This window comes from Alligator mississippiensis, chromosome 4 (assembly GCF_030867095.1).
Source record: "Alligator mississippiensis isolate rAllMis1 chromosome 4, rAllMis1, whole genome shotgun sequence".
Lineage (NCBI taxonomy): Eukaryota > Metazoa > Chordata > Crocodylia > Alligatoridae > Alligator > Alligator mississippiensis.
Window position 1 is genome coordinate 109,049,563 of NC_081827.1, and position 25,881 is coordinate 109,075,443.

Sequence of the window (25,881 nt, forward strand, 5' to 3'; positions counted from 1 at the left end):
TCCAATTCAGCCTGTGTATGCCACTTCCCACATATAGCTTGAAATGTAGCAAAGCATTGTTACAGCATGAAAAACCACTGACTAAAGGTTATGCAGGAGCGGTTAAAAAGTCAAGTCCAACTTACTTGCACCAGTTACAGATCCAGATAGGAAAAAACTCAGTTTTGTATTTAAAGCAGGGATTAAACCTCTTTTTAACCTTTCAAAAGTTAGAGCACTTACTACGAGTATGGAGCAACATTTTGGAGAATTTGCAACTAAGCCTGTTAAGATGAAAAGTTCAAACTTAAATTTTTGAGAAGTTTAGCACTTGCTTTCAGAATTTTTCCCACAACATGAACAGAACAGATCAGATCAGATCACTCAAACTTTTCCTGTGGTAAGGACCATTGCCCATAACCCACATTTGAAGACAACAGGCTGTAATTAAGTCAGCATTTCCAAGATCTTTGAAAATTGAGAGGGTTCTTTCAAGAAAGTGAAATAAAGCCCATCATTTCCTCCCTGTCTCTGCCTTATCTCTACATTAAAACTCATAGATTCATAGATGCTAGGGGCGGAAGGGACCTCAACAGACCATTGAGTCTGACCCCTGGCCTAGGCAGGAAAGAGTCCTGGGGTCAGATGACCTCAGCCAAATGCCCATCCAGCCTTCTCTTAAAGACCCCCAAGGTAGGGGACAGCACCACCTCCCTTGGAAGCCCATTCCAAATTTTGGCCACCCTTACCATGAAGAAGTTTTTCCTGATATCTAACCTAAATCTGCTCTCTGTCAGTTTGTGACCATTATTCCTTGTTACCCCAAGAGGTTCCCTGGTGAACAGAGCATCTCTGATCCCTTGCTGTGTCCCCGCAATGAATTTGTAGGTGGTCACAAGGTCACCCCTCAGCCTTCTCTTGTGGAGGCTAAAGAGGTCCAGGTCCCTCAGTCTCTCCTCATAGGGCTTGCCCTGTAAGCCCTAAACCATATGATTGGCCCTCCTCTGGACCCTCTTGAGACTATCCACATCCTTCTTAAAGTACGGCGCCCAAAACTGGACGCAGTACTCCAACTGCAGTCTGACCAATGCCGCAAAGAGGGGAAGTACCACCTCCTTGGATGTATTTGTCATGCATCTGCTGATGATTTGGTCACGCTGACGACTCATGTTCATCTTGGAGTCCACTATGACTCCAAGATCCCTTTCCGCTTCTGTGCTGCCGAGAGGTTCACTTCCCAGCTAGTAGGTGTGCTGGATTTTTTTGCACCCTAGGTGCAGCATGACATCCACCTCTACTCTTGCATCTAAGCATTTTGTGACCTTGTCATAAAACAAAACCAGATTGGTCTACCACTGAAGTCCTTTCCAATTCAAACTTAGATTAGCAATGGGAATCAAAGACAACAAGAAGTCCTTCTGTAGGTAGACAGGGAACAGGAAGAAAACAAATGGAAGTGTGGGGCCATTGCTCAACAACTCAGGAGAGCTGGTTACTGGCACCCAGTCCTTCTGAATGACTACTTCACCTCAGTCTTTCACCGAACCAAGGGGAAAACAGCACCAGGTAGAGTACAGGATGAGCATAGTAGGAATAATCACCTTCCTACTATTGCTGTAGAATTGGTGTATGACCAATTCAAAAATTAGACATATACAAGTCAGTGGGGCCAGATGATCTTCCTCCGATGGTGCTGAAGGAGCTGGCCAAAGTCATTGCAGAACCCCTGGCAAAATGATCTGGAAAAGTCCCTGAGGACTGAAAGAGGGCCCATGTTGTCCCCATCCGCAAGAAGGGTGGGAAGGAAGATCTGGGTAACTATAGGCCAACAAGCCTAACTTCCATCCTAGGGAAAATCCTAGAAAAAATTGAATCAAGGGTTCTATCTGCAATAAGCTTTCATAAGGCAAGATTCTGAATGACAGCCAGCATGACTGTCATAGGCAGGTCTTGCCTTACCAACCTCATCTCCTATGACCAGGTAAACTTGCCACCTGGACATGAGAAAGCAGGTTGACATTGTACGACTTCCAAGAGGCCTTTGATCTAGTATCCCACAAAATCCTTGAGAGAAAATTGGAGGATTGTGGGCTAAACTCCAAGACAGTCAGGTGGGTGAGAAACAGGCTCCAGGATAGGACCCAGAGAGTCACAGTGAATGGATCTGTGTCATCCTGGTGAGAAGTGGGCAGCAGTGTCCCACAGGGGTCGGTGCTTGGTCTAGTACTTTTCAACATCTTTATTAATGATTTGGATGTGGGGGTGAAGAGCCCACTGGCTAAGTTCATGGATGACACCAAGTTATGGGAAAGCGTGGTCACGCTTGAAGATAGGCTACACACCTACAGGCTTGGCAGCACCAAACTGACTAGCACCACAAATGAAAGGGACCTGGGGGTAATAATAGACCACAGTATGAATATGAGCTGGCAGTGCGATGCTGTAGCCAGTAGGGCAAATAATACTCCGGCATGCATCAATCGATGCATCTTCAGCAAAACCAAGGAGGTAATTTTTCCGCTCTATTCAGCGCTGGTGAGACCGCAGCTGGAGTACTGTGTCCAGTTTTGGGCACCCCACTTTAACAAGGGTATGGACAAGCTTCGGAGAGTCCAAAAAAGAGCCACCTGTATGATCAGAGTCTTACACAACAAGACATATGAGAAAACGCTGAGGGATCCGGGACTCTTCAGCCTGAAGAAAAGAAGGCTGAGAGGGGACCTGGTAGCAGAGCTTACCGCTACACTAGGGGAGTACATCAAGGGCTCAGTGAGCAATTGTTCACCAGGGCACCCTTGGGGAAAACCAGGAGTAATGGCCACAAACTCCTGGAAGACCAATTCAGGCTCAACATTAGAAAAAACTTCTTCACAGTCAGGGTGTCCAGACTGTGCAATAAGCTCCCTCCAAAAAGTAGTGCAATCACCAACCCTGGAAAACTTCAAGAGGGGACTAGACATTCACTTTGCTGGGGTCACCTGACCCCCAGTTATCTTTCCTGCTTGGTGTAGGGGGCTGGACCCAATGATCTTCCAAGGTCGCTTCTGGCCTTACAATCTATGAACCTATAATTTACGGTGGATAGTGGAAGGGCTGGTTGGGGCATGAGGGTGCTTCAGTGCAGGGCTGCCTGCAAGCTAGCTCCATACTGAAGCACCCTTATGCCTCAGGCAGCACTTCTACAGCATGTTGAGCCAGGGAGCAGACCTGGCTGGCAGGCTAGCCCCCGGGGCCCCCTGCACATGTGTAAGCATGCACCCAGCAGCAACAAGCTCCAGAGCTTATTGCTGTGCATTAATAGCCACATGTAGACATGCCCATTAAGTAGATTTTCCACAATGAACACTTTTATAAACACCGATGTAGAGCTGTAAGATACCTCAATTAATGCCTTACCTGTAAGGGCTGATCTTTGGTCTGCACCTGACAAGCTGCATCACTGTACCCACTATGGTTAGGGACATTATTTTTTTTTTTAAACAAAAATAGTTATACCACTATGAGCCTTAGCACGGTGAAGTTGTGCTAGTAAGAACATACCTTATACATGTAAGAGCATAGGAATAACCTATTTCAATTTAAAGCATAGTTCTTGCCAACAAACTCCCTCCACGATCCATGTGACGGATGTACAAGATGCTTCAATTATTCTCTCTCAGTAAACATCTCTCTATGCTGCAAAACCGTAATATTTATTAGTGGTGCAGTAGCTTTTACCCGAGCTAGCTTTAATCTACATAACACAGATTTCTGTTGGTAGAAATGTGGTACTTGAATAAAAAGAATATACTGGTGAGATGGTACTACCAACGACCTCACCAGAAAGATGAAGGTGACTTCAAAATGCTTAGGAATATTAGAGAAGCTGCTAAAATAGGACAAGCAATAATACTCTATGAAGGGAGACTTCAACTATCCTTGCACAGACTAGGTAAATACTTCATCAGGGAGAGACATGGAAATAAAAGTTCTGGATGTAATAAGTGACTGCCTTCTAGACCAACTCATCTTGGAACCCCACAAGAGAAGCATTTCCAAATTTAATTAGTAATACACAGGAAGTAGCTGTTGGTGAGCCATTTTGTAACAGCAATCATAATCACATTCAAAATTCTGGTGGATGGGAGTAAGTCAAAAAACCCACCACATCAATATACAACTTCAGGAAGGGAAATTATACAAAAATGAGGAAGTGAGTTAAATGAGGAATTTAAAAGGAACAGTGAAAATATAAGAGGACTGCAGGTAGCTTAGAAGCAGGTTAAAAGTACCATATTAGAGACTCAGGAAAGCAGTATACTACAAATCAGGAAGGGTACTAAGGGGTCCAATAACACCCCTGCATGGTTCAACTGCAGAGTTAAGAAGGCTAATCAAGGCAAAAAGGCATCCTTCAAAATAAATAAATAAATAAATAAAACATTAAAATAAAACATTGAAAGTGTGCCCAAATGAGGAAAACACAAAAGCTCACAAACACTGACAAGTTAAGAGAAATAAGGCAAGCTCCGAAAAGAATTTGAGTACTGTCTAGCAAAAAATGCTAGTTAATCATAAAACATCAGAAACAAAAAACCAGTGAGAGAACCAGTGAGATCATTGGATTACTAAGGTAGAAAAGGTGCACTCAGGAATGATAAAGAAAGGAGCTGCAGAAAGATTAAATGAGTGGGCAAAAGACTGGCAGATGAACTTCAGTGTTGACAAGTGCAAGATAACATGCTTGGGGGAAAATAACCTGAACTATACACGTACAATGCTGGTTTCTGAACTAGCCACTACAACTCGGGAAAGCAACCTGGAATAGACAGGTCTCTAAAATGTCAGCTCAATGTGCAGCAGCAACCAAAAAGCCAAAAAAGTGTTGGGCATCATTAAGAAGGGAACTGAAAACAAAACTGAGACCATTATCACCAAGTTAACCAAATCCATGGTATGTCCACATCTTAAATACTGTGTCCAGCCTCAGCCCTTTCAGGTTTGAAAGAATGCTGAAAGGGGATATGACAGAGGTCTAATAAAGCCATTAAAAAGTGTGGACCAAGAGAGCAGGGAACTGTTATTCACCAACTCCCAAACTACTCGAACTAGGGGGCACCCACTAAAATTAGTAAGAGACAGATTTAAAACTGAGAGAACAAGATAATTGTGAAATTCAATGCCACAGGAGGTGGTAGAAGGAGATAGCGTACCTAGGTTCAAAAAGGGACTAGACAAATTCATGGACGATGCATCTAATAATGGGTGTTGAACAGAACAGTTGGAGACGTTACCTCTGGCATCTCTAACAGACTAACTGTGGATACCAAGGAGAGTAATGAATAGGGAATACAGCAGTCTAGATAAGTGGTAGGCAATTACGTGGGCTGAGAGTCCACTTAAGTAGTCTTGGTGAGCTGTTGCAAGCCAGGGGTGGAAAGGGAAGAGAAGAGGGGGGCAATCAATGTTATCTGGCCCTGGGCCCACCCACCCCACACCCATGGCCAGGGGTGCCAGACAGAGCAGGTTGGTGGGGTTAGGTAGGGCACAGGCAGGGCACACTCAGCTGGGCAGATGGGATGGGGCCATGGGTGGGCAGGGAAGTGTCCGGGAGTGGGACAGACAGGTGGGGCAGGATCACAGGCTGTGACAGTGCAGGGCCAGGACCCAGGGCAGAGCTGCAATCTGCTCCTCAGATGTCCTTGCAATAGGCACTGTGTTCCATGGGCAGGGATATGCAGGAAGATGATCATGGCTCTGCCCTTGGCCCTGGCCCCATGCTATCATTACCTCACAATCCTGGCCCCAGCCCTATCCCACTTCTGGACACCACTCCATGCCCACTCACATCCCCATCCCATCCCCCTGGTGAAGCGTGCCCTTCTCTTAGGGGTCCTGGACCAGTTTCTATGGAGACCCTGACCACCCAATCCATCTGGCACCCCCAGAAGTGGGAGCAGGATGGATGAGTCAGGGTGCCTGGGCAGCAGGGCCAGGTCCACCTGCAGTAGCGGAGACACTGGCAGCAGCAGCTGGGCAGTGAGGCACTGCCGTCAGGGTTGCTGGGAAGCCAAGTCCAGCCACCCAGCTGCCCTCACCCCACTGCGCACCTGAGGGCAGTGGGATAGGCTGCATGCACCACAACCCAGGCTGCCCCCTGTATCTGGGTTGGGTGGAAGAGAGGGACCTGCTGCAGGCCAGACTGAATCCCTTGGCAGGCCAGACCTGGCCAATGGGTCACGATCTGCCCAACCCTGGTCTAGGTATCTCTGGTTCAGTGCTCTCCCTCTATAGCATCCATTTCTGCCATTGTCAGAGACAGGATACTAGGCTAAATGAATCATTGGTCTGACCCAGCATAGCACTTCTTATGTTCTGATGGATGACAGTACAGTGAGGATACAGCAGAACAGGCTTACCATTCACACTGAATGCTTTAAGAGCCCATGGTGCTATAATTACAACAGTACTGTTATACTCCTGGAAAATTAAAACTAGCTCTGGTGTGTCTGCCTGTGATGCAAATCACACCTCAGATTTGAATATAGGAATAACTTTAAGAGTGGTACAACTTGCGTGTTGATAAGCCCTTATCTGAGCAATGAGATTTAACCAGCACTTACATCTGAAACATTACTGGCAAGTGTGCTGTCCCCCACTGGAATGAATGGGGTCATTCACATCTCAGAATTTTTGTTTCTGTGTGTAAAGATTTTATTAAAAGTAACAGGCTTTGGGTTTTAGTCTAAAATCCCAAATAACCCTGCTCTCCCATACTGAAAGCATAATTGAGTTTAAGTAAAAAAAATTGTGTTTGGATTGGAAATGGGTTAGGGGCAATCCCCGAGCAAGATCCCAGATAAACTTGGCAGTTGTATTTAATTATGATTATAGACTTGATGGACAATTCAGTAGCTCAGAAAATGGTATTTAAAGATTTGATTTTTGGGACTTGTCTTATAGGTATATGTATATGCATTAGAATCATTCAGGATGGGGAGCAGGGGTTAATTAATTTTTAAGAGCCTGGGTATCACAGTTTCACACAGCCTTCAGAGCCGACAGGCTGTCCAACACAACAAGGCCAATGGATATACACAGCATGAGAAAAACTGGGGGCATGTACCACACTGTTCCATAACTTGAGATAAGGTGGCACCAGCTAACAAGGCCCCAGAGCAGGAGGGCACGAGTCCCGGTTTGGGTGGAACAGAACAAAATTAGGAGAAGGCCCGGAAAAACCAAATTAATGTGTGTGCATGTGATGAGCTACATGGACAGTGTGACAAACACAGAGACACTAACCAGCGACAGCCATGGATCCAGAGTCATCAGTTGGGAAGGAGAATACAAAAGCAGAGACGTAACAAAGGGTCCGTCCTTCCCATCCCTCCTCCTCCTTGTTCTACCCCAGTTCCCTCCCTCATCATTCCACCTGGGTCCTCCTCCTCCCCAAGAGGGTTCCCCATCCCTTGGAAGGGCCCCACCCTGAGACCACCATGGACAGAAGGCACACCACGAGCCCATCTCATCCACCCTGCTGGAGGGAGGGTGTGGGCCTCGGCATCCCACCTCCAGGCTGCTGACACCTGACACGTAAGAGAAAGCCTCAGAGTGAAGCCTGCATCCTGACCAGATGTATCCTGACTCTGATGACCACCCTAGGATTAGTAGTATATAGAATTGCTTGATTGTTTATATTGTTTCTTTTCTGTTATCACTATGCATCAATAAATTTATCTATTATCAAATGGAAAGGTCTGAAGGTGGGTCTGGGTCCATCCCTGTCCCCCAGAGCAAGGTATCTGGGTCCTAAATCCAAAGCCAACAATGTAAGGAGGCTGCTAACCCTGCTAACTTTTTAAAATCAGCCTGTTTCCCAAACCAATTTGCATGCTGCCACATGGGAAGTGAAATTTATTAATGACAACTATATAGGCTCCCTATGTCACTGTTCTCACAAGTTACAAAACTATGCTTCACAAATTAGGTTCACTCATGCACTCTAACTGTAGTGAAGAATTACAACTGCCTGCCTTAGTGTCCATTGCTAAATGTTTGGCTTTATTTTAGATTTAACTTAACACCCTCCAGAACCCCAATTTATAATCCTGATTGAACAAGAGGCCAAATCCACGGCAAAAATGAGAGAGAGCAGAAATGACACTGCTTGCCACAAGATACTGCCATAGCAAATGTGTAGACACACAAATGTGTATTAACACGTCAATAAATAGACGCCATGTTAACATGCATTAGTGCATCTGCATGTGTGCTAATGAAACTTAGCTATTCACATCTAAATTTAATGCACCTTAATGCTCATTAGTGCATCCTCATGTACACGTGCACCTAAATCACCTTAAGCAAAGGCCTTAAGTTTAGGCCTGGGTAAATACACATGTAGACACTCCCATTATGTCATCTATTATGGGTTGGTATGCTATACTTGTAAAGTGACTGACTAGTTGGCAGTACTTTTCCATGCATTTGGGATGGAATAAATATTCTGTTATTATCCTGTCCATAAAACATCTTTTTAAGATATTAATCCGTGAACCAGAATTATAAACTCATTCCACTTTCCTATGGGAAATTACACTGCCCAAATACTGAAGACACATAAACATAAAAGAAAAATAAAGGTAAAGATGATAGGACAGGATTGTACCTGAATGATGTGACAAATTGAATAAGATAAATAGATAGGTAAATGGAGGCTGGATCAATATGGTAAAGTTTCTACTGGATTAGTGCCAGAGGATCTGCTAGCAATCATCACGCATAGATATCTATGAAGATAAATGGGCCAAAAGTTAACAATATTTTTCTCTCTCAAGAAGTGTGCAATTTTGGTAGACTAGAGATTCCCAGATATAGGGTGGTGAACAAATTTTTACTAATCATGATATGGCCCAGATATTACTGGGTGTAACAACATACAGATTTCTAGGGGTGCACCGATAGATATTTGCTGATATCAATAGCTAATATTTAAGGAGGCCTATCTGCCGATACTGATCCAATACACTGCCTGCAGCAGGTAAGTTCGGTGTGGTAGGAGAAGCAACATGGGAGCCTGGGCAGGGTGGGGCAGTGCTGCTGGGATGGGGCTACAGGGTGGCTGTAGCCACCCTGAAATTTGCTGCAGCCCCTTCATAGCCCCCTACTCCCAGAGGCGCCACCAGCCACCCTGCCCCAGCTCTGCTGGGAACAGCCCTAGCCTGCCCCGCGCAGATATGGGGGCACATGCCCCCCGGTGCTCTCCCCAGTGAGTGACAGCAGCAGTGGTGGTGGCCAGCAGATAAGCCACACGTGGCAGCAGAGCTACCTCCCCCAGCAGTTACCCCTGCTCCAGCCTCCCTCATGACAGGGCCCTGATCTGCCTCTCCATGCCCCTTCCCCTCCACAAGACTTACCAGCTGAAGGCAGTCTCCACCCTGCGAGCTGTTTTCACTGCCTACGTGCTGCACTGCAGCTGTGCACAGCACAGGCATTTATCAGCCACTTAAGGCCAATATCCGATATAGATAATCTTCTTTATATCAGTACTGATCTGATATCAGACCAGGGTATCGGTGCACCTCTACAGATTTCTTCACCAAATGATCACAGATGCCTTTTTTTTTTTCTTTAAACTTAAGCTTTGTAAGAAGTCTAAAGAAGAGCTGGTTGTTTTGCCAAGACTAGACATTTACATTGTATCCTTTCCTTCTATGGTGAAGTTAAGCATGTGAAATTGCAAAAGAACCTTTGAAGAAAGTTTTCACCTGGGCACTTATACAGACCAGGGCAATATTACAATTAGATCACCGCAAGTATCTTTGGTTAACACAATGTTTCCCAACCGGTGTGCCACAGCACAAAAGTGTGCCATCAGAAATGAACAGGTGTCCCATAGACAGACAAGGTTCCTTGGGTGAGTTTGATCTCTTTTATTAGACCAACCCAAATGGTTGGAGAATAGTTATTAAGCAAGCTTTCGGGTTCAAAAACCCTTCGTCAGGTGTCCCATGGAATTTTGCCATGGCAGTGAGCTAAAAGAGGTATGAGGATGGAAAATGCCTCATCAGGTGTGCTGCAGAAAATTTTAATTAACGTAAGTGTGCCTTGGGCTGGAAACAATTAGGAAGCACTGGGTTAACATGCCACTCAGGAAAGGATGGATGATGGCAGCTCCTGAAAACTGCACACGTGTGCATGCACAAACATGGATTTTTCAAACTTTGTAGGATCACTGACAGATCAGAAACTCAGATCTCCTCCAACAAGAGCAGTAAGGCAAGACAAGCCTTACATACAGCACAGTCCGAAGGCCAATAACAGAAGCAGCCTTCCATTTCCTACACAACAGTCTCACTGAAGATGGCTTGGTCAACTCCCCTTGCAAAAGACCAGCTAATCAGGTACAGTCTACTTCAGGGGTCTCCAACTCATTTGGCTCTGTGGGCCATATCTAGGCCACTGAGCTTCCTCACAAGCCAAATGACCCACCTCCAATGACAGGATGGCAGATTGTCAACATAGCTCTAGGACCAGGGGCACGAACACTTCTGCTGCTTGCCCTCACCTCCATTTCCCCCTGCCATCAGTTGTACTCACCTATGGTGACCAAACACACTGGATTCAGTGATGGGCAATGGGGTCAGGATATGGTGGCGGGGGGGGGGGGGGGGGGGGGGGGGGGAATCAATAGCAGTGTTCACCCCACAGGTTCCAGAGTCACATTGACAAGCAATCCCTAGGCTGAAATCTAACAAGTCATAGGTCACATGCATCCTGCTGATGACTGCCAGCTAGACAGTCGTGTTCCAATGCATTTGGCACTGGAGAAAAATTCTGCTACTGAAAGGTAGCATGGTGAAACCTACTGCATACAGTTCTGATGCTACATGATCAAGGAATATTAATTCAAACTGGAACAGATGTGGAGAAGGGTCACAAGGAGGTTCAGAGAATAAACAGCCTGGTAAGACAGGACTTGACATGTGCCAACATAAAACCATGCTTCCTTAATCTTTTGAAGGCACTGCTGTGGGGGAATGTCTTACCCTGGCAAGGAAACTCAGAACATCAGCTAGTAAGCACTGAATCTTTTCCAGCCATACACATAATACCTTAACACTTGCACTGACCTACAGGTCTCATTTGATTATGGACAATAGAGCATTATATAGCATAAATTAGAAAGTTGCATTGAATCTCAACATGTGCAATACCTACTGGTCACCTTGTAAACATTAGCAGTTTTAAAATCACTTGTATTACTGTTGTGTGGACTCCAAAGACATTAAGGACTAGACAAATCCACAGGAGGACTGGGTGCCTAGATTCCACTTAACTCCCCCTTTAAGTGCTTACAGTTAAATGGAGATCACCTTTTTAAATCAGACACTAGGAGCACTTCAAGAAAGGGCATTTATACATGTGCTCTGGGAGTCAGGGGGGGCACTTTAATTAGAACAGGTCTGAGAGCAACAGGTGTATCAGCATCCCTGCACTGAAAAATGGTGGTGAGAGGTGCTTGAGCTTTAGTTAAAAACACCCTCACCACCATTTTTCAGTTCAGGGACACTGATACATGTCCCTGCACTGAAATCTGCTGGAGTACAGTAATTGGCACACTCCAGCTGACTTGAGTAATTACAGCATGTCGGAGCAGCCTCGCTGCACATGTATAGGTGCCTAAGGTTTCCCAAAATACCTTAGCAGCTAGTTCAAGAAGTCATGCTAACATGTCCTCTCTTCTCTAAGACCAAAGAATCTTTAAGTTACCCCACGCAAAGTAAAATAGGTCCAATCAGATGAAGTGATAACAACCCACAACCACCCAAATATAGCCTGGTGGCTGGAACACTCCTAAGAGGCTACCACTTCCCTCCAGCAGCCATCTTTAGAAAAAGAGCTATCTTTATTTGGCTTGTACTTGGATCCACAAACTGTACGTTATGACTGATGACTTAGATCCAAGCCAGAACATCTGTAGCCCCTTGGAGAACTGGTGCTTTTAAGTGGAACTAAATGGCCAGAAAAACAGATGGCACCCCCAAAAGAATGGCTTACTACAAGGCAGTGCCCTGCCCCCACTTTTATTCAACATCTACATTAATGATCAGCCACTTCCTGCCAAATGTCAATGTTTCATCTACGCTGACAGTCTTTGCATTTGTAACCTGGGTACACTCAAGGGTGTGAACTATTCTCAATTGAATGGGATGGGTAGGCAGGAGGGGGTGCTGTGAGAATGGTGCCAGAATTTCAAGCAGATCCCCCTTTCCTCTATAGTTAGCTGAAGCCCAAAGTTCTTAACTATATACAATTTATTAAGTTATAATATAAACATAAAACTAAATATCATATACATATCTTTACACAGAGAACACTAACCAATAACCAAGATCAAACCCTAAATAACACTATTTACAACATCACAATACAACATTTCAATTACAAAATATAAGGCACAAAAATGAACTACCTTAATAACATCTATTCCTTAATATAGTCCCTGATCCATGGCAAGAGATACTCCTCCTTCCACTGCGGTCCCTTGTGGGGTGTCCAGGAAGCACCAGGGGTCCCTCCTCCCCTTAGGGCCTTGACGGGGGGTGGGGAGGGGAGGGCACTCACCCAGCCCCTTCTCTGTGGGTTGCCCACCCCAAACGTCTTTCCCCTGTGGGACCCAAGGGCCCAATGACTCACACTCCCTCAGGTGGCAGTGGTCAGGGCACAGCTCGATGGGGTCTCCTCTGCTGGAGCGCTTCTCCAGACCTCTCCTGCGCCGCTGGGCTCCTCTCCACCCTGTGCCCCACTCTGGGCACCGAGGTCTCAGCTCCTCTCAGCTGCTGCACCACTGCTGCTGGCTCCTGGGTGCTGGGCCTCACACCGCAGCACTACCATTTCCCCATGCCCTGGGTCAGCACTGAGGGCTCTCTTAGCACAGGTCAGGCCCTTCAGGCTCCAGCCGGCTGGCCTCACACTGGGTGGCTAACCCAAGCAGCCTCCACCGCTCCCTGGCTCCCAAGGCTTGGGCCCATGCGCCACCCTCTGCACCGTGGGACCTGGCTGCTTCCCGGGAGATGGGGCCTGAGCCACCTCACTGCAGCCCCAAGGCCTTTGCTCTGTTCGCTGCCCTGCGCACTGTGTGGCCCGCTGGCCCTGCCAGGGGTGCAAGCTCGAGCTGCTGCTTGTGGCTCCCAAAGCCTGCGCTCTGTGCACCAAACCGCACACTGTGATGGGCCTGAGCAGTCTCACATTGCTCCCAGGGCCAAGTCGCCGTGCACTGTCCCCATGCACCATCAACAGCTCAAGCGGTCTCACACTGCTCCCAAGGCTGCTGCTACAGTGGCAACTTCAGAAACCTTGAGCCTGCTGGGGGAAAGTTCCCCAGCTTTTCTTGGCGCCACTCTAGAGTCCCTCGCTGCAACTGCCCCTCGTGCTGGGCATGCAGCTCCTTTTATATGCTCCAGGCCTCCACCCCTGAAGTCTTCTGAACCTGACAGTTTACAGTCTTCAGTCAGGTCTGGGGGAGCTCTTCTCCCCTTCCCTCCCCCTCCAGAAAGGGGCATGACTATTTCTCCTGCTGTCTCCTGATTGGTGGATGGGCTCCACCAATCAGAACAGCAGGATCTCAAGCCTGGGACTCAACCCAAGCTCTGAAAGGTGAGCCTGCTACATATTACCACACAGCAGAAGAATTTTCAGGACACAGAAGATCTTGGAGAGGACACTGAACAAGGTGTCAGATCATTATTTAAATAATGATCTCAAACCTAATTCTAACAAAACCCAAATCTGCACTTTCCGTCTGAGGAACTGGGATGTGGAATGACACCTGAGCGTCACCCAGAGTGACCAGAGTCTCAAACATCCAAAACACCCAGTCTACTTGGGGGTAACACTGGATCGCACACTTTGTTACAAAAGCACATACCAAAGCCAAGGTCAACACACAAAAATATTCTGTATAAGCTCACAAATTCTAAGTGAGGAGCACATCCATCCACCCTACACACAACTGCCTTACCATTTTGTTTCTCTGTGGCTGAATATGCCTGCACCACCTGGGGATGATCAAGTTGCATCAAACATACTGACACTGCCTTAAATGATACACGCAGAATTACAACAGGCTGCCTAAAACTGACCCCCGTTGCCTGCCTATACGCACTATCTGGCATAACACCCCCTTACATCAGAAGGAAATTAGCAGATGACATTGACCGGTACAAGTGTCAGATGACTGGACATCAACCAGCACACTGCCATCTCTCATTGAGAAAGTTTTTATCCTCTACCACACCACTGGGCACATCACCAGAATCAGCCAGAACTACCCACTGGCAAAAAGAATTGGAGAAATTAGACAACAAAGGTATTGAATGGAGCTGATGAGGAATTACCCCCAGGGAGGAGTTAGCATCTGGCTCCAGCTACAAATGGCATACATGGCCGAGCCTGAAGTGATTGAAAGTAGGGTCCCAGAAGATGCAACTTCCTCATGAAATCATGGGGCCTCTACACAACTGACTGTTGTGTTTGTCAGAAGCAACCGTGGATCATCTCCCGAGATGCCCTGTGGCACCACAGTGCACCCCACAAGATCTGGCAACATCAACACCAGAAGCAGTGGCCTGTGCAGAATATTGGGAACAGCCAATATAGAAAGGTTGGAATGGAGACAAGATGAAGGAGACTTTGTTTGTACGAAACATCTCAATCACCCATCTTTTTGAAACTGTTCCATATTACAAATTTTTAACAGAAGAAGGTATCTTGCTGGGACTTAAGGTACACCTCTGTCCTAGACATTTCCTAACAGCTACCTTAGGTATTTCCCTGCCTGTTGTGAGCCTCATTCCTGGGCACCTACCAATTTGGTCAACACAAATTCCATCCCATTACCACATGAGAAGTCTGGTCACATATCAACATCTTGTATTGTTTGTGTATCACTTACGGGCTTAACTTAAAGCACAGCTTTGTTAACCAGTAGCCCATATTAAAAAAAAAAAAAAAAAAAAAAGAGCTGCTGCCTAGTAATGAGAATTGCCATTTTAGACAAACATTCATCTGCAGCTTCAGAACTGGATGGTGGAAAACAACAAGGCATATCCATTGATCGGTAGTCTGAGAATTTTGTATAATGCAGATTTTGGATTTAAACTTCATTGCTGAACAACAAGAAAGATTTCTACACTTCCCTGCCTTTCTGCCATCTGACACCACCAGGGAAGGAATCCTGCCTAATCTGCACATGAAAGTACAACTCACAAAGACATTCTCATGGACCCAGAGGAACAGACTTCCACCTTCAGCTTCCTCTGTGCAAAAATTAAGTTTATTTTCTACCTATGAGGACTTCTAACCATCTTTAATTTTCCCTGAGCCTGAGAAAGGGCATGTGCGCCTAAAAGCTTGCAGAAAAAAATGTTTTTTGTGATTTTGTAGTTGGTCTAATAAAAGGTATCATCTCTGAACCAAGAGTTCTAGAATTTTGCATGCAATTGTTAATATTTACTGTCACAGAATGCCACTTATAAGCTCAAATACTAATTTATTAATTTTGTTTATTGGTAAGAGTTACCGATGCTGAGGTACTCCCTTACTTGCTTGCTGATTGGCCAATTTACAAGTCACCTTCTAGACCTTCCCCCAACTCCCTAGAATTTTCATGTTAGCTTTTTCCAGCTTAAACTGTGCAAGTCAAGTCAAAACTCTCCAGTATCTCTTTGAATAAAAAAAGATATTCAAGGCCTTTGGTTTGAAGAGCTTAGTAAGCATAGGCCTTCAACGTTCAGTAGCTTATTTGCTACATGCACTCAGCTAGAAGCAAATTATAATTCAGTTTATGTCTTAATCTGAAGTAGAATAAACTCTGAGTTAGGATGTTCCTTTAGCTGCTGAAACAATAAGACAACACTCTCACTCGTCCCCTCTCTTATTCCTGATGGCTGTTTACGTCAAATACTCTAATCCCCTACCCATAAGGTGACAGTTGGGTTTCAGATGGTATCTAGGCTTCTGACCAGTTGATACCTTCCCACAGCCTTTCAGATCTGGCCTTCTATTTAAAGGTCAGTTCCGTCTTATTTATCTAGCAAAGTCACAGGAGACCAGGCAATGACACAAACCAAATTGGCATCCTGTTATGTTACTAGTTATACAAGCTTTCCAAATAACCACAGAAACTTCTGACAATGACAAAGAATGAAAGCAGAAATATCAATATTATTCAAGCAAAACCCCAAACAGCCAATAAAGGTATTCTTATGCAGACCTTCCAAACAATGTACGATGACTCTGCTGGCCAGGTGTCATCATGGCACCAGGGGTTGTGGTTCTGATCCGTGTGATTTCTTCTTGCTCAGTGACAGCTTCCTAAACTTAAGTCTTTTCCTTCGGCTTTTATACCCTTTTACAGCCCTCTTCTGTATATCCCATATACGGTCATGCTCTAAATCCTCATCAGTTACCTTTTACAGCAGTTATTTCCTCATCAATCTGTCACCCGCATCCTGTTTCTTTTCAACTTGCTTCTCACCTGAGCTACTCTTGGGCTTGTTTTGCTTTCCTATTCTATGTTTTTTTTCCTACATTCTACAGCTATCTACATTTTGTTTTGCCTACAAGAGTTGTTTACGTTGTCTACAGGTTCATCTTGCTTATAACTAATGGTGTCCGTTTGACAAAATGGCATCAGTCATGTCAAGGCAGACACTGTCCACATGTGAAAAACCAGCTTTTGCCTCAGAAAACTCACCATGATTATATAAGTGTCATATGAAAGGAGAGGGAATGTAATGGGGGTAGAAAAACTGAGATAAATTTTACAAAATAAATATTGGGAATCCCCGATTACCTCTAAAGTTGGCCTAAGTCGGGTAATTAACTTACCAGAGAAGTCATGGCAAAACTGGATTTTAAATAATCAGTATGGGGAAAAAGCATAACAGACTTTTAGTTAAACCCTAGCAGGCATTAACTTAGCAAAAGACCAAAAACAAGAACAAACAAAAGAAAATGTAAAGGGAACAGATAGGTCAATGCTGACATTTCTATGAACAGGAGAGTCCTGAAAGAGAAGGAGCAGGGCAAGGCCACAAGAAGGCCAGAGCTGACAAGTAGGGAGGGACAAATTTTCAAATGGTGTTGAACATACAGATAAGCAGCTTGACAATTTTTCCATGAAAATAAAAGGGAGAGAAAAGCATGCAAATTAAGAGTCTCTTAGAAGCTGTATTTTGCAATAAACCAAATTTTGGGGGAAGAGAATCAGAGAATCCAGCAAGGATGACATCAGGGGTGTACTTGGTAGCCATGTTGGTCTGAGACAAAAAGACATACAAAAAACTAGAACTTGTGGTTCCAAAATGATACCTTTTATTAGACCAACTGGAAAATGGCAAGAAAATTGTCCTTTTCTGCAAGCTTTTGGGATCAAAGTCCCTTCGTCAGGCTCTGGGAAAAGTGTAGATGGTATAAGATAGTAAAAAGTCCCCATAGGTAGGAAATAAACTTCGTTTTTACACAGAGGGAGCTGAAGATGGAAGCCTATCCCTCTGGGTCCATGAAAGTGTCTTTGTGAGCTGTGCTGAGTAGCTCAAGGATGACAATGCATTTGCCTAAATTGGGGATGAAGGTCTGGAAGAGTCATAGGCTGTGAACAGATGTTCAGTTTCTCCAGGAAGAAAGCCTATTGTCCCAAGAACCTAGAAATGTTTACACCTATTGTTCTGTTTCAAGTAACTGTGAAGTATGCCAACACTCCTCCTTCCCTCAACACCCACAGGTCTGTGCATCTGGGTGTTAACTAGGGTTCGTTATAGGGACAAGCCCGTCACGCTGTGCTCTTCCTAGCCACCTACTGGCAGGGTAACAGCAATGCAGCTTGGCAGGGCTCTGTGTGTAAGAGGCCGTGCTGTTCCCATTTTGATCAGAGTAAAAACCCAGGAAAATCAGGACCATCACAAATGAGATATTTGTGTACAGCCCTAGCTGTGCAAGTCATGGAAACTATTGTAATAATAAAGGCTATTTCTAAAATGACAAGAATTTGGACTCCAGATGCTTGGGGAAAGAAACTGAAGTCAAACTTGGATATATATCCTGTAAAGCCTTACACCAGTGACTCCCAAAGGGCATGTCACAACACATTAGTGTGGTGTGAGAGCAAGACAAGTGTACAAAGGAAGTATGTCATGAGATCCACCTGTGCGAGAAGGTAAATTTGTTCTCCTCCCCATCCAGCACCCTGCACCTGCCCTAGTTATTCCAGCAATGCCTGCAGCTGCTCCTCAGAGGTCTACTGCTGCCTTCCCCAAAACCAGGCAGCCCCTCTGCAAGCCATTCCCATGTTCCCAGCAGCACACTGCTGCAAGGGGGTGGGTAGGGGAAAACACAGATGGAGCTGCACTTTGCAGCCCAGGCCATCCCCTCCACTTCTCTACACTCCAAAACTGACAGAAGGGGCCACAGGTGACTACCAGTGTGCAATGGGGGCTGCCCTTCCCCACTATGGTAATAAACCAGTGGTCAGCAGGGGCAGTCCGTGGAAAGAAAATGACACAGCTCCTTTTTTTTTTTTTTTTGCTGTCATTTAATGCTCCCACCACTCCCAAGCCACAAAGTTTCCAGACCAATGGAGAGCCCTGTGGGCCAGACAACATGGCCCCATGGGCCAGAAGTTAAGCATCACTGCCCTAAACAATCCTAGTAAGCAGACACTTTTAGACATTAATCATCTAAAATATGACACATTAACCACTTACATTAATGTTGCTCAAAGTTACCAAATGACAACTTCAGCGTAACTCCTATAACAGTGATTCCCAATCAATGCTAGGTACTTTAAATATTTGTAAATGTTAGTCTGAACATTCCTCAACCACTTATACTCTACAAACTATGCTGGACATGCAAGCTAAAAACTTGTTAAATTGTAGTGTAGACAAGTTGACTGAAAAAGACTAGGTCTAGATCTCACTTGCATCTGAAGCAGGCATTAATGAAATGTTATTATATATTATTATATTACTTAAGATAAAATTTTAATATGCATTTCCAATTACATGGCTCTTCCCTACACAGTTCCATTACCTAGACAATTATTTATTTTAAAAATCTACTCAGTATCCAAATTGGCATGAACAGAATGTTAAATAACCAAGAATATTTCAGATACACAAGATGTAAATGGATTTGCAGTTCTTTTGCAAAGTATGCATCTTCTGTCGATTACATGCCTGAGCTTCACATTTAAAGGCCCACAAAAGTAACTCAATGCTCACACGCACCCTCCACCATGAACATGGCCTTATTTAAGTATAGAGGCTATCACTCAACCAGACATTGGGGCACCACCCAGTATGCACATCTGCTCAAACAAAAAGGTGCAATCGTCATCTTACACTTACTGATTCAACCTAATACACTCAGGAAACCAATTTTGAAAAAAAAATAAAATTAAAAGATTTAAGTTGCCCCAGCTACACAGGAGCAATATTGGCAGGTGAGGTATTAGAACAATAGGGCCAACCCTTCTGGCAGGCCTACAACAAAAGCCTGGCATCCTCCCCCAGTGCCACACTGATCATCTGCCCAATCTGCTGTTCTGCTTTCTGCTCCCAGGCAGTGGCTGCCTGTGCTATATGTGGCAACCATGAACATCGGATGGCCACCTCTGTATGGCAGTACCTGGTCGCAGGCCCAGTCTGTTTTAGAAGTGCCAAAGCTACTCTTCAGATGTCAAGAGACCTATTCTTGCAACATTACAATAATGCATGCTACTCAGTATCATATCACATGATAACTGGCTGCCATGCAAAAGCCAGCCTGCTAACAAGCTTCCAGTAATTTTAAAAGAAGAATTCTCTAGTTAAACTGATCTCATCATCCTAGGAGTGACATTTCTATCCCACACTATATATAAATGTTTGCACCCTGGAGCCATTCTTCTGACACCTTAAACTTGAAGACCAGATATCATAGACTCAACTATTGTTTCTGATATGAAGTCCATTGAAAGCTTTTATTCACTGAGTGTTTAAATTAATATATATATATTTTAAATCCTAATATGTTGTTAAGCTCAATGACTCCTTGTTTTACACAGCATGCCACCAGTTAAGTTTCACGCATTAGGCATCTTTGGAGCCCCAGATAAGATTTTTGTTTAAATAAATAAATCAATCCCATATACACTTCTCCACAACATGGACAGAAGGCCCAGTTAAGATTGGTTGGATAACTTAAGTATGTGTTCCCATATCTTAAACTACTCAGGTGTTTTTAAATTTAACCTTAAAACAAGAATTATTTTAGTTTGCACCAAGTTCATTTGTCACTCATGTTGTTCCAAAACCCTTGTACTTGTTTTCATCCTTCAGTTACTGATACATCTCTCCAGAAATTCTTTTTCTTTTTAATTTAAAAATGCTATAGGGGAAAGCTGAAGAACTCCTCCAAGGAGAAAGTTTTACCATATCTTTATCCAGCTGACGATACATGATGTCATGTGTGCATGCACATGCGTGCTTTAATTTTAAGGTCACAATTAGCTTAAAGCAACTGGAGCATATTATATGCCCATCAGGTTCACAGTTGCCTTGCATCATTTGGGAAGTACAAAGCAATTCAAGCATACTGGTGAATCTGGGCCTTCAGTTCATTAGTGCAGCAGTAAGCAACCTTTTAGGCTGCAGGCAACTGAGTCAGAGGGAGGCAGGTGGCTCGGCAAATGCTAGGATCCAGCCATGGCTGCTACTGCCACTGCTGCTGAACAGCATAAGGAGGGTACCAGATGCTGGCTTTTCCCTGCAGCAGCATGGAGAAAACAACTGCTGCTGAAGCCCCCTGCTGCTAAGTGCCACCAGAGCTCCATATCTACAGGCTGGGGTATAGATTGCCAGCCCCTGTACTAGTGTACACCATGGAGCTTTCAGGAAAAGTGACAATGAAGCCACCCCTATGGCAGATTACCAACAATTAAACTCTTGAGAGACATCTAGCTCTCCCCTACCACCACTCATTTCAGCCAAAAGAAATGGAGCACATAAACAGCTGAGAGAAAACTGAACCTACCATCCTCTCATGTCACAATAGAGCCGCTCATGAACGACCTGAGATAGTGTTACAAATACCAGGAAGAGACAGCATATTCTTCATACATACAGTACCATCCCCTCTATCATTAAGAGAAAAAAGAGGGGAGTACCTAATTTCCATTTCTGTATTATTATTTTATGTACCTTTTATCATTTGTCCCTGGCATGCATGTAACTACTTCTCTGAACAATACTAAGCCTTCCTCCTTCATTCATATTAGTCTTTCCACTTTCTTTGTCAGGAACAGACCCCTTTCTTTTTGTCATTCTTTGACGCTTGGAAATTGAGCCATTTGCTTATACTGCTCATGAGAATCATCAAATAATGTTTATAATGGGGCCTGAACCTGCTGTCCTGTTTATAAGGCTACTTGTACTTCTGCTCCCTTTCTGGTCTCCAAGTGAATCCCCTTCACGTGTCAGGCTCTGTGCCTTTACTTTCCCCAGGTTTGAACTGACCAGTTCCCCACTCCTGGATTGGGCTAAGCCACAATTTGCTGTGTATCAATCAAGCTAATGCAGTAGGTCTGACTAGGTCTAGTTCTTCTCTTTGGGAACCTGTTCCTCATAAATTATACTGTGATCAAACAATTTTAAAATTAAGTTAATATATTGTTAAGCCATCAGGAGAATGCAGCTAGAGAAGAAAGGTTTTAAGACCATCTACATCAGGGGTGGGCAACTTTTTGGGGGTGGCAGGCTGGCCAACACCCTCCTCACCCACCCCACAACAGCCCAGAGCCCACTCAACCTTGGGCTCCTCCCTGCCACCAGCACCCAGCAGCAGCTGAACGCACAGCCCCAGTTCATCCCACACCCTCTCTAGACTCACCCCAGCAGGAGTGGACAAGCTCTGGACCAGCCGGGACCTATGTGCACAGCCCTGACCCCAGTCTGCTCTGCACCTGCTCCGAACTGCCTGCGCCCAATGAGCAGTGGTGGCAACGGCAGTGGCCAGGCAGAAGCTACTGTTGGGTGCAGGGCAAAAACAGCTGCTGCCCCCTCACTACTGCCAGTCCCTTCTTGCTGCAGCCACCTGGAGCCTGTGCACAGGCTGTTCTGCAGCTCCTGTCCACTGCAGTCCCCACTACCACAGTGCCACCTCCCAGCCGAGGAGCAGTGGCAGTGAAAAGGAGCCACAAGGCATTCCAGGTGCAAGCTCCAGGGAGGCAGCAGCAAAAAGGGCCCAGCAGTGGTTAGGGGGAGGCAGCTGCTTTTCTGCCCAGCTGCTGCAACTGCCGCTCATCATGGGCAAGCAGTCTGGAGCAGGCCAGGACTCCAGCTGAGCCAAGTCCAGAGTGGGTGCAAGGCGGGCCAAGGCTGGGGCTGTGTGTGCAGGTTCTTGCCAGTCTCCATGGGGCTGGGGCCAAAGGTGGCAGCAGTCGGAAGGAGCCACTGCCCCTTGGGCTGCCTAGAAGTGGAGTCCAGCCGCAGAGCTACCCCAGTCCCACTGCATACCTGGGACCAGCGGGACATGCCACAGGCCAGACAGCACATGGGCCAGGTGGGACTGAGGGACATGCTGTGGGTTGGACAAAGTTCTTCTGCAAGCTGTGTTCCTTTTTAAATTACTATAATGTTTTGGTGTTCCTAGGTTATGAACTTTTCCCTAGACAAAATGCATTTTACAGGTTAAGATGACAGCAAATTCTTCAAGTTCAGCAGTTCTGATATTGCCTTTCATGTCCCTCTCTCCAGGTCCCTTCATCCCAATATCCAGGTCAATATACAGCATTCATAAACTGCTAGAGAGTAGCTCCAGTTCCATCACACCTACCTATTAAAGATATCTATTTCATTCATTTCCATCACCACGTTTCTGGTTTTTTTTCAGAATGAACTTTTGTATTACAGAATAGAATAAACAGGCATTTACATCTACTAAGAAAGAGATTAAGGGAAAATTGGTTCAAGTAATTTTTATCATCCAATACACTACTGACAGTACTAAAGTTCTACTACAACATGCCTATTGCCTAGAAATGTATTACAGCTATGTCAAACACAAACTAGATCTCCATGATGAAAAGCACATTTGCTTAAGGACGACTTCAAGAGGTTCTTTATTTAATTCAAAATCAAAAAGGTTTAGCTAAATGCCTCATCTAAATTTAACCAGACTGATAGCATGTGGACACTACAAGTATGGACAGATGTAAAACTGAGAACACTCTAATTACCCTGTAAAACGCAAGAGTCTAGACATGCATGCCACATTAGACCAGTTAAAATTTCCTGGAACATTTCAAAAGCACACTGGGAAAATTATGTACTAATCTGATTCTCCTTGAACCAGTTTAGTGTTATGTGTGGACATAGAGCATTCTGTGCCTAGTGTCTGGTCAGTCCTCTGGACATCCCAAACTGCACCACTCCTCACACCCCACAAACCATACTAGGGCTCCTCTGGGATGCAACTATGACTCTACTGCCTACAGAAACAACAGTTCACAGGGCAGGGAAGCAAAAAGCCTCTGTATCAGTTTCAGTTCCATGCTACGGACCCTGGGCAGGGATCTCTGCCTTATCTGGGATGGTGCGGGGTGGAGGGGTAGCCAGGTTCTGGAGGGAGAAAGTAGAGGGCTTTATGGTTTGTGGCAAGCAAGGGGTGGTTGGGCTGTAACAGTAAAACACCTGTTAATTGCTGGGGGGAGGTGGTGGGGAAAGACCTCTATTGCCCAATGGGTATTTAACAGAACAGAATGGCTACCAATTCCACACTCAATGAGAAGTGAATTAGCCCATCAACTGTTAACTGTTCCACCGCCTCTGCCTGCACTCATGTACCCAGCCCTGCTTTCCAGGTTCCCCCTGCACACACAGCTCTATGCAACTGCTGGCAATGCAAGGTACTTGCAGCTTTCTAAGGAAAGTCCTTTTAATCCTAGTGTGAGGGGAGACTATGGGAAGTCTCAAAGCAACCAACTCTTTGGAATGACACGGAGGCCCTCCACCCTTTATCTTCCCCGACACAGACACACGGACATATGCCTGGTCACCCCCTGTCTGGGTACTACCACAGAGTCCCATACTGTGCAAGCAAGCCCAGGCAGGCTGGGCAGGTGAAGCAGGCAGGGGTTGCCTGAAGGCTGGTGCCCTTGCAGACTGCCCAACACAGAAACATCACTGAACTTGGAACTTCTAAGCCACTTGCTCCCCCCCACCAACTAACAGGTGCCTCGTGCTGCCCTCCATCTTTTTTTCCTCCCTCGCAGAAGCCCTTTCCTTCCTCATCTATGCCAAAAAGTGAAACCAATCTGTGAAGTTTGACAAATAAAAAAAGAAACAAAACACAAAACCCGGAGGGGCAATAAAAGAGCCATTACAGCACAGTTTGATTCAACTCTCACAGCTTACCTTTGCTTTCTGCCCTGCAACTACAGGTCAGCACGAAGTCCGCTGCATGTTTCACCCACGCCCCTATTGGGGAGGGCATGATCTGCCCAGCCCTGTAACACCACGCCCTGCTCCTTACCAGGAGCTCCTGCTGCAACCACCCTGGGCCATCTTCACACCCTGAACCAAAAGGGGGGTTGGGAGGACGACAACTCTCCGAACATATATATGCGTCTCGGCCTCTTGAAGGCTCAGATCAAGTGTTGTATGTGCATTGCATCCCTCAGCCCACTGCCTGCTTTGTCACACACCTGCATCCAGGGTAAGGACAAACCTGGTGGAAGCAGAGCAGGAGCTGTGCCTTTGAAGCGTAGGGTTAAAACAAGCTTGCCCTGTTAAGACCCACAGGCTGCCGGCAGAGGCAGGAGAACCTCGGGGCAGCAGGGGGAGGGGCGGGAGGCTCAGAGGCCGGCCGCCCCTGTGGGGGGAGGGGAAGGGGGAGGCTGCCCGCCTGCAACCACGAGACGCCCCTGGGGGGAGGGTGTCCCGGTGCCCTCCACGCCTGTCGCGACAGCACGTGGCGCGGCCCCGACGGCGACGCGCGAGCGGCACTTACCGGTCGTGCAGTGCAGTGGCGAGGCGGCGGGCGGCGGGTCGCGGGGGGCGGCGGGCGCGGGGGGCGGCAGCATGAGGTAGCGCTCGGGCAGCGGCAAGCAGCGCAGGCAGAGCGAGTGCAGGCAAGGCAGCAGCTTGGGCCGCCGGCTCTGGATGGGCTGCCCGCACACGCCGCAAGTGTCCAACAGGTTGAGCGGCGCCGCCTCGCCGCTGCGCTCCGCCGGGCCCTGCCGGCTCTCGGCCTCGTTCTCCCCGCTCAGCGCCGCCCGCTCCCCCCCCGCCGCCGCCGCCGCCCAGCTCGGGCCCCCCGCCGCCGCCGCCACCGCTGCTGCCTCCATTGTCCGGCACCAGCCGCCGCGTCGCACGAGCCGCCGCTGCCCCGCCCCCGCCGCGCGCCGCCGCCACCGCAGGGTTTGTTGTCCTAGCCCGGGAGGCGGCTGCACCCGCTCAACATGGCCAACGGCCGCCCGCGCCCCGCCCCTCCGCCCGCTTCAGCCAACCCGCCGCCGCGCCCCGCCCCCTCCGCCCGCTTCAGCCAACCCGCCGCCGCGCCCCGCCCCCTCTGCCGCCCCGCCCCCCACGCCAGGGTCTCGGCCCCGCCGGCTCGCCTCTCCCCGGCCCAGCCCCCCTCTGCCGGAGTCAGCCCCGCCCTCGCTGCTCCGCCCCGCCGCTCGCTCGCTCGCCATTCCGGCGTGGCCACGCCCCCTTCGCTCAGTAGCCACGCCCCTTTTGGCCTAAGGCAACACGGTCCCGCGGCTCCTTCTTGCGCGCCGCTTCTCTCAGCTGGCGTGTGATACCCCCAGCTCAGGAGCTAGGAGGGGGCGGCGGGATCAGTGTGTGCCAGACTGATCACAACTCCATGAAGTTG

The 25,881-nt window shown here is 46.7% G+C and overlaps 1 protein-coding gene across 5 annotated transcripts in view; it reads right to left on the reverse strand.

Moving 5' to 3' along the window:
* Window positions 1–25,462, reverse strand: part of TRIM24 (tripartite motif containing 24) — a 110,352-nt gene extending 84,890 nt beyond the window's left edge. For 2 of the 5 annotated variants that reach the window (XM_059726459.1, XM_059726458.1), the window contains exon 1: window positions 25,015–25,461. In XM_059726459.1, coding sequence (XP_059582442.1) covers window positions 25,015–25,351 — 337 coding nt within the window. In that variant the 5' untranslated portion in view covers window positions 25,352–25,461. Of the gene's footprint in view, window positions 1–25,014 lie in introns of all 5 variants that reach the window. The other 3 variants (XR_009461754.1, XM_059726457.1, XM_014606554.3) reach the window with 3 other exon arrangements.
* Window positions 25,463–25,881: the final 419 nt, after the last annotated feature.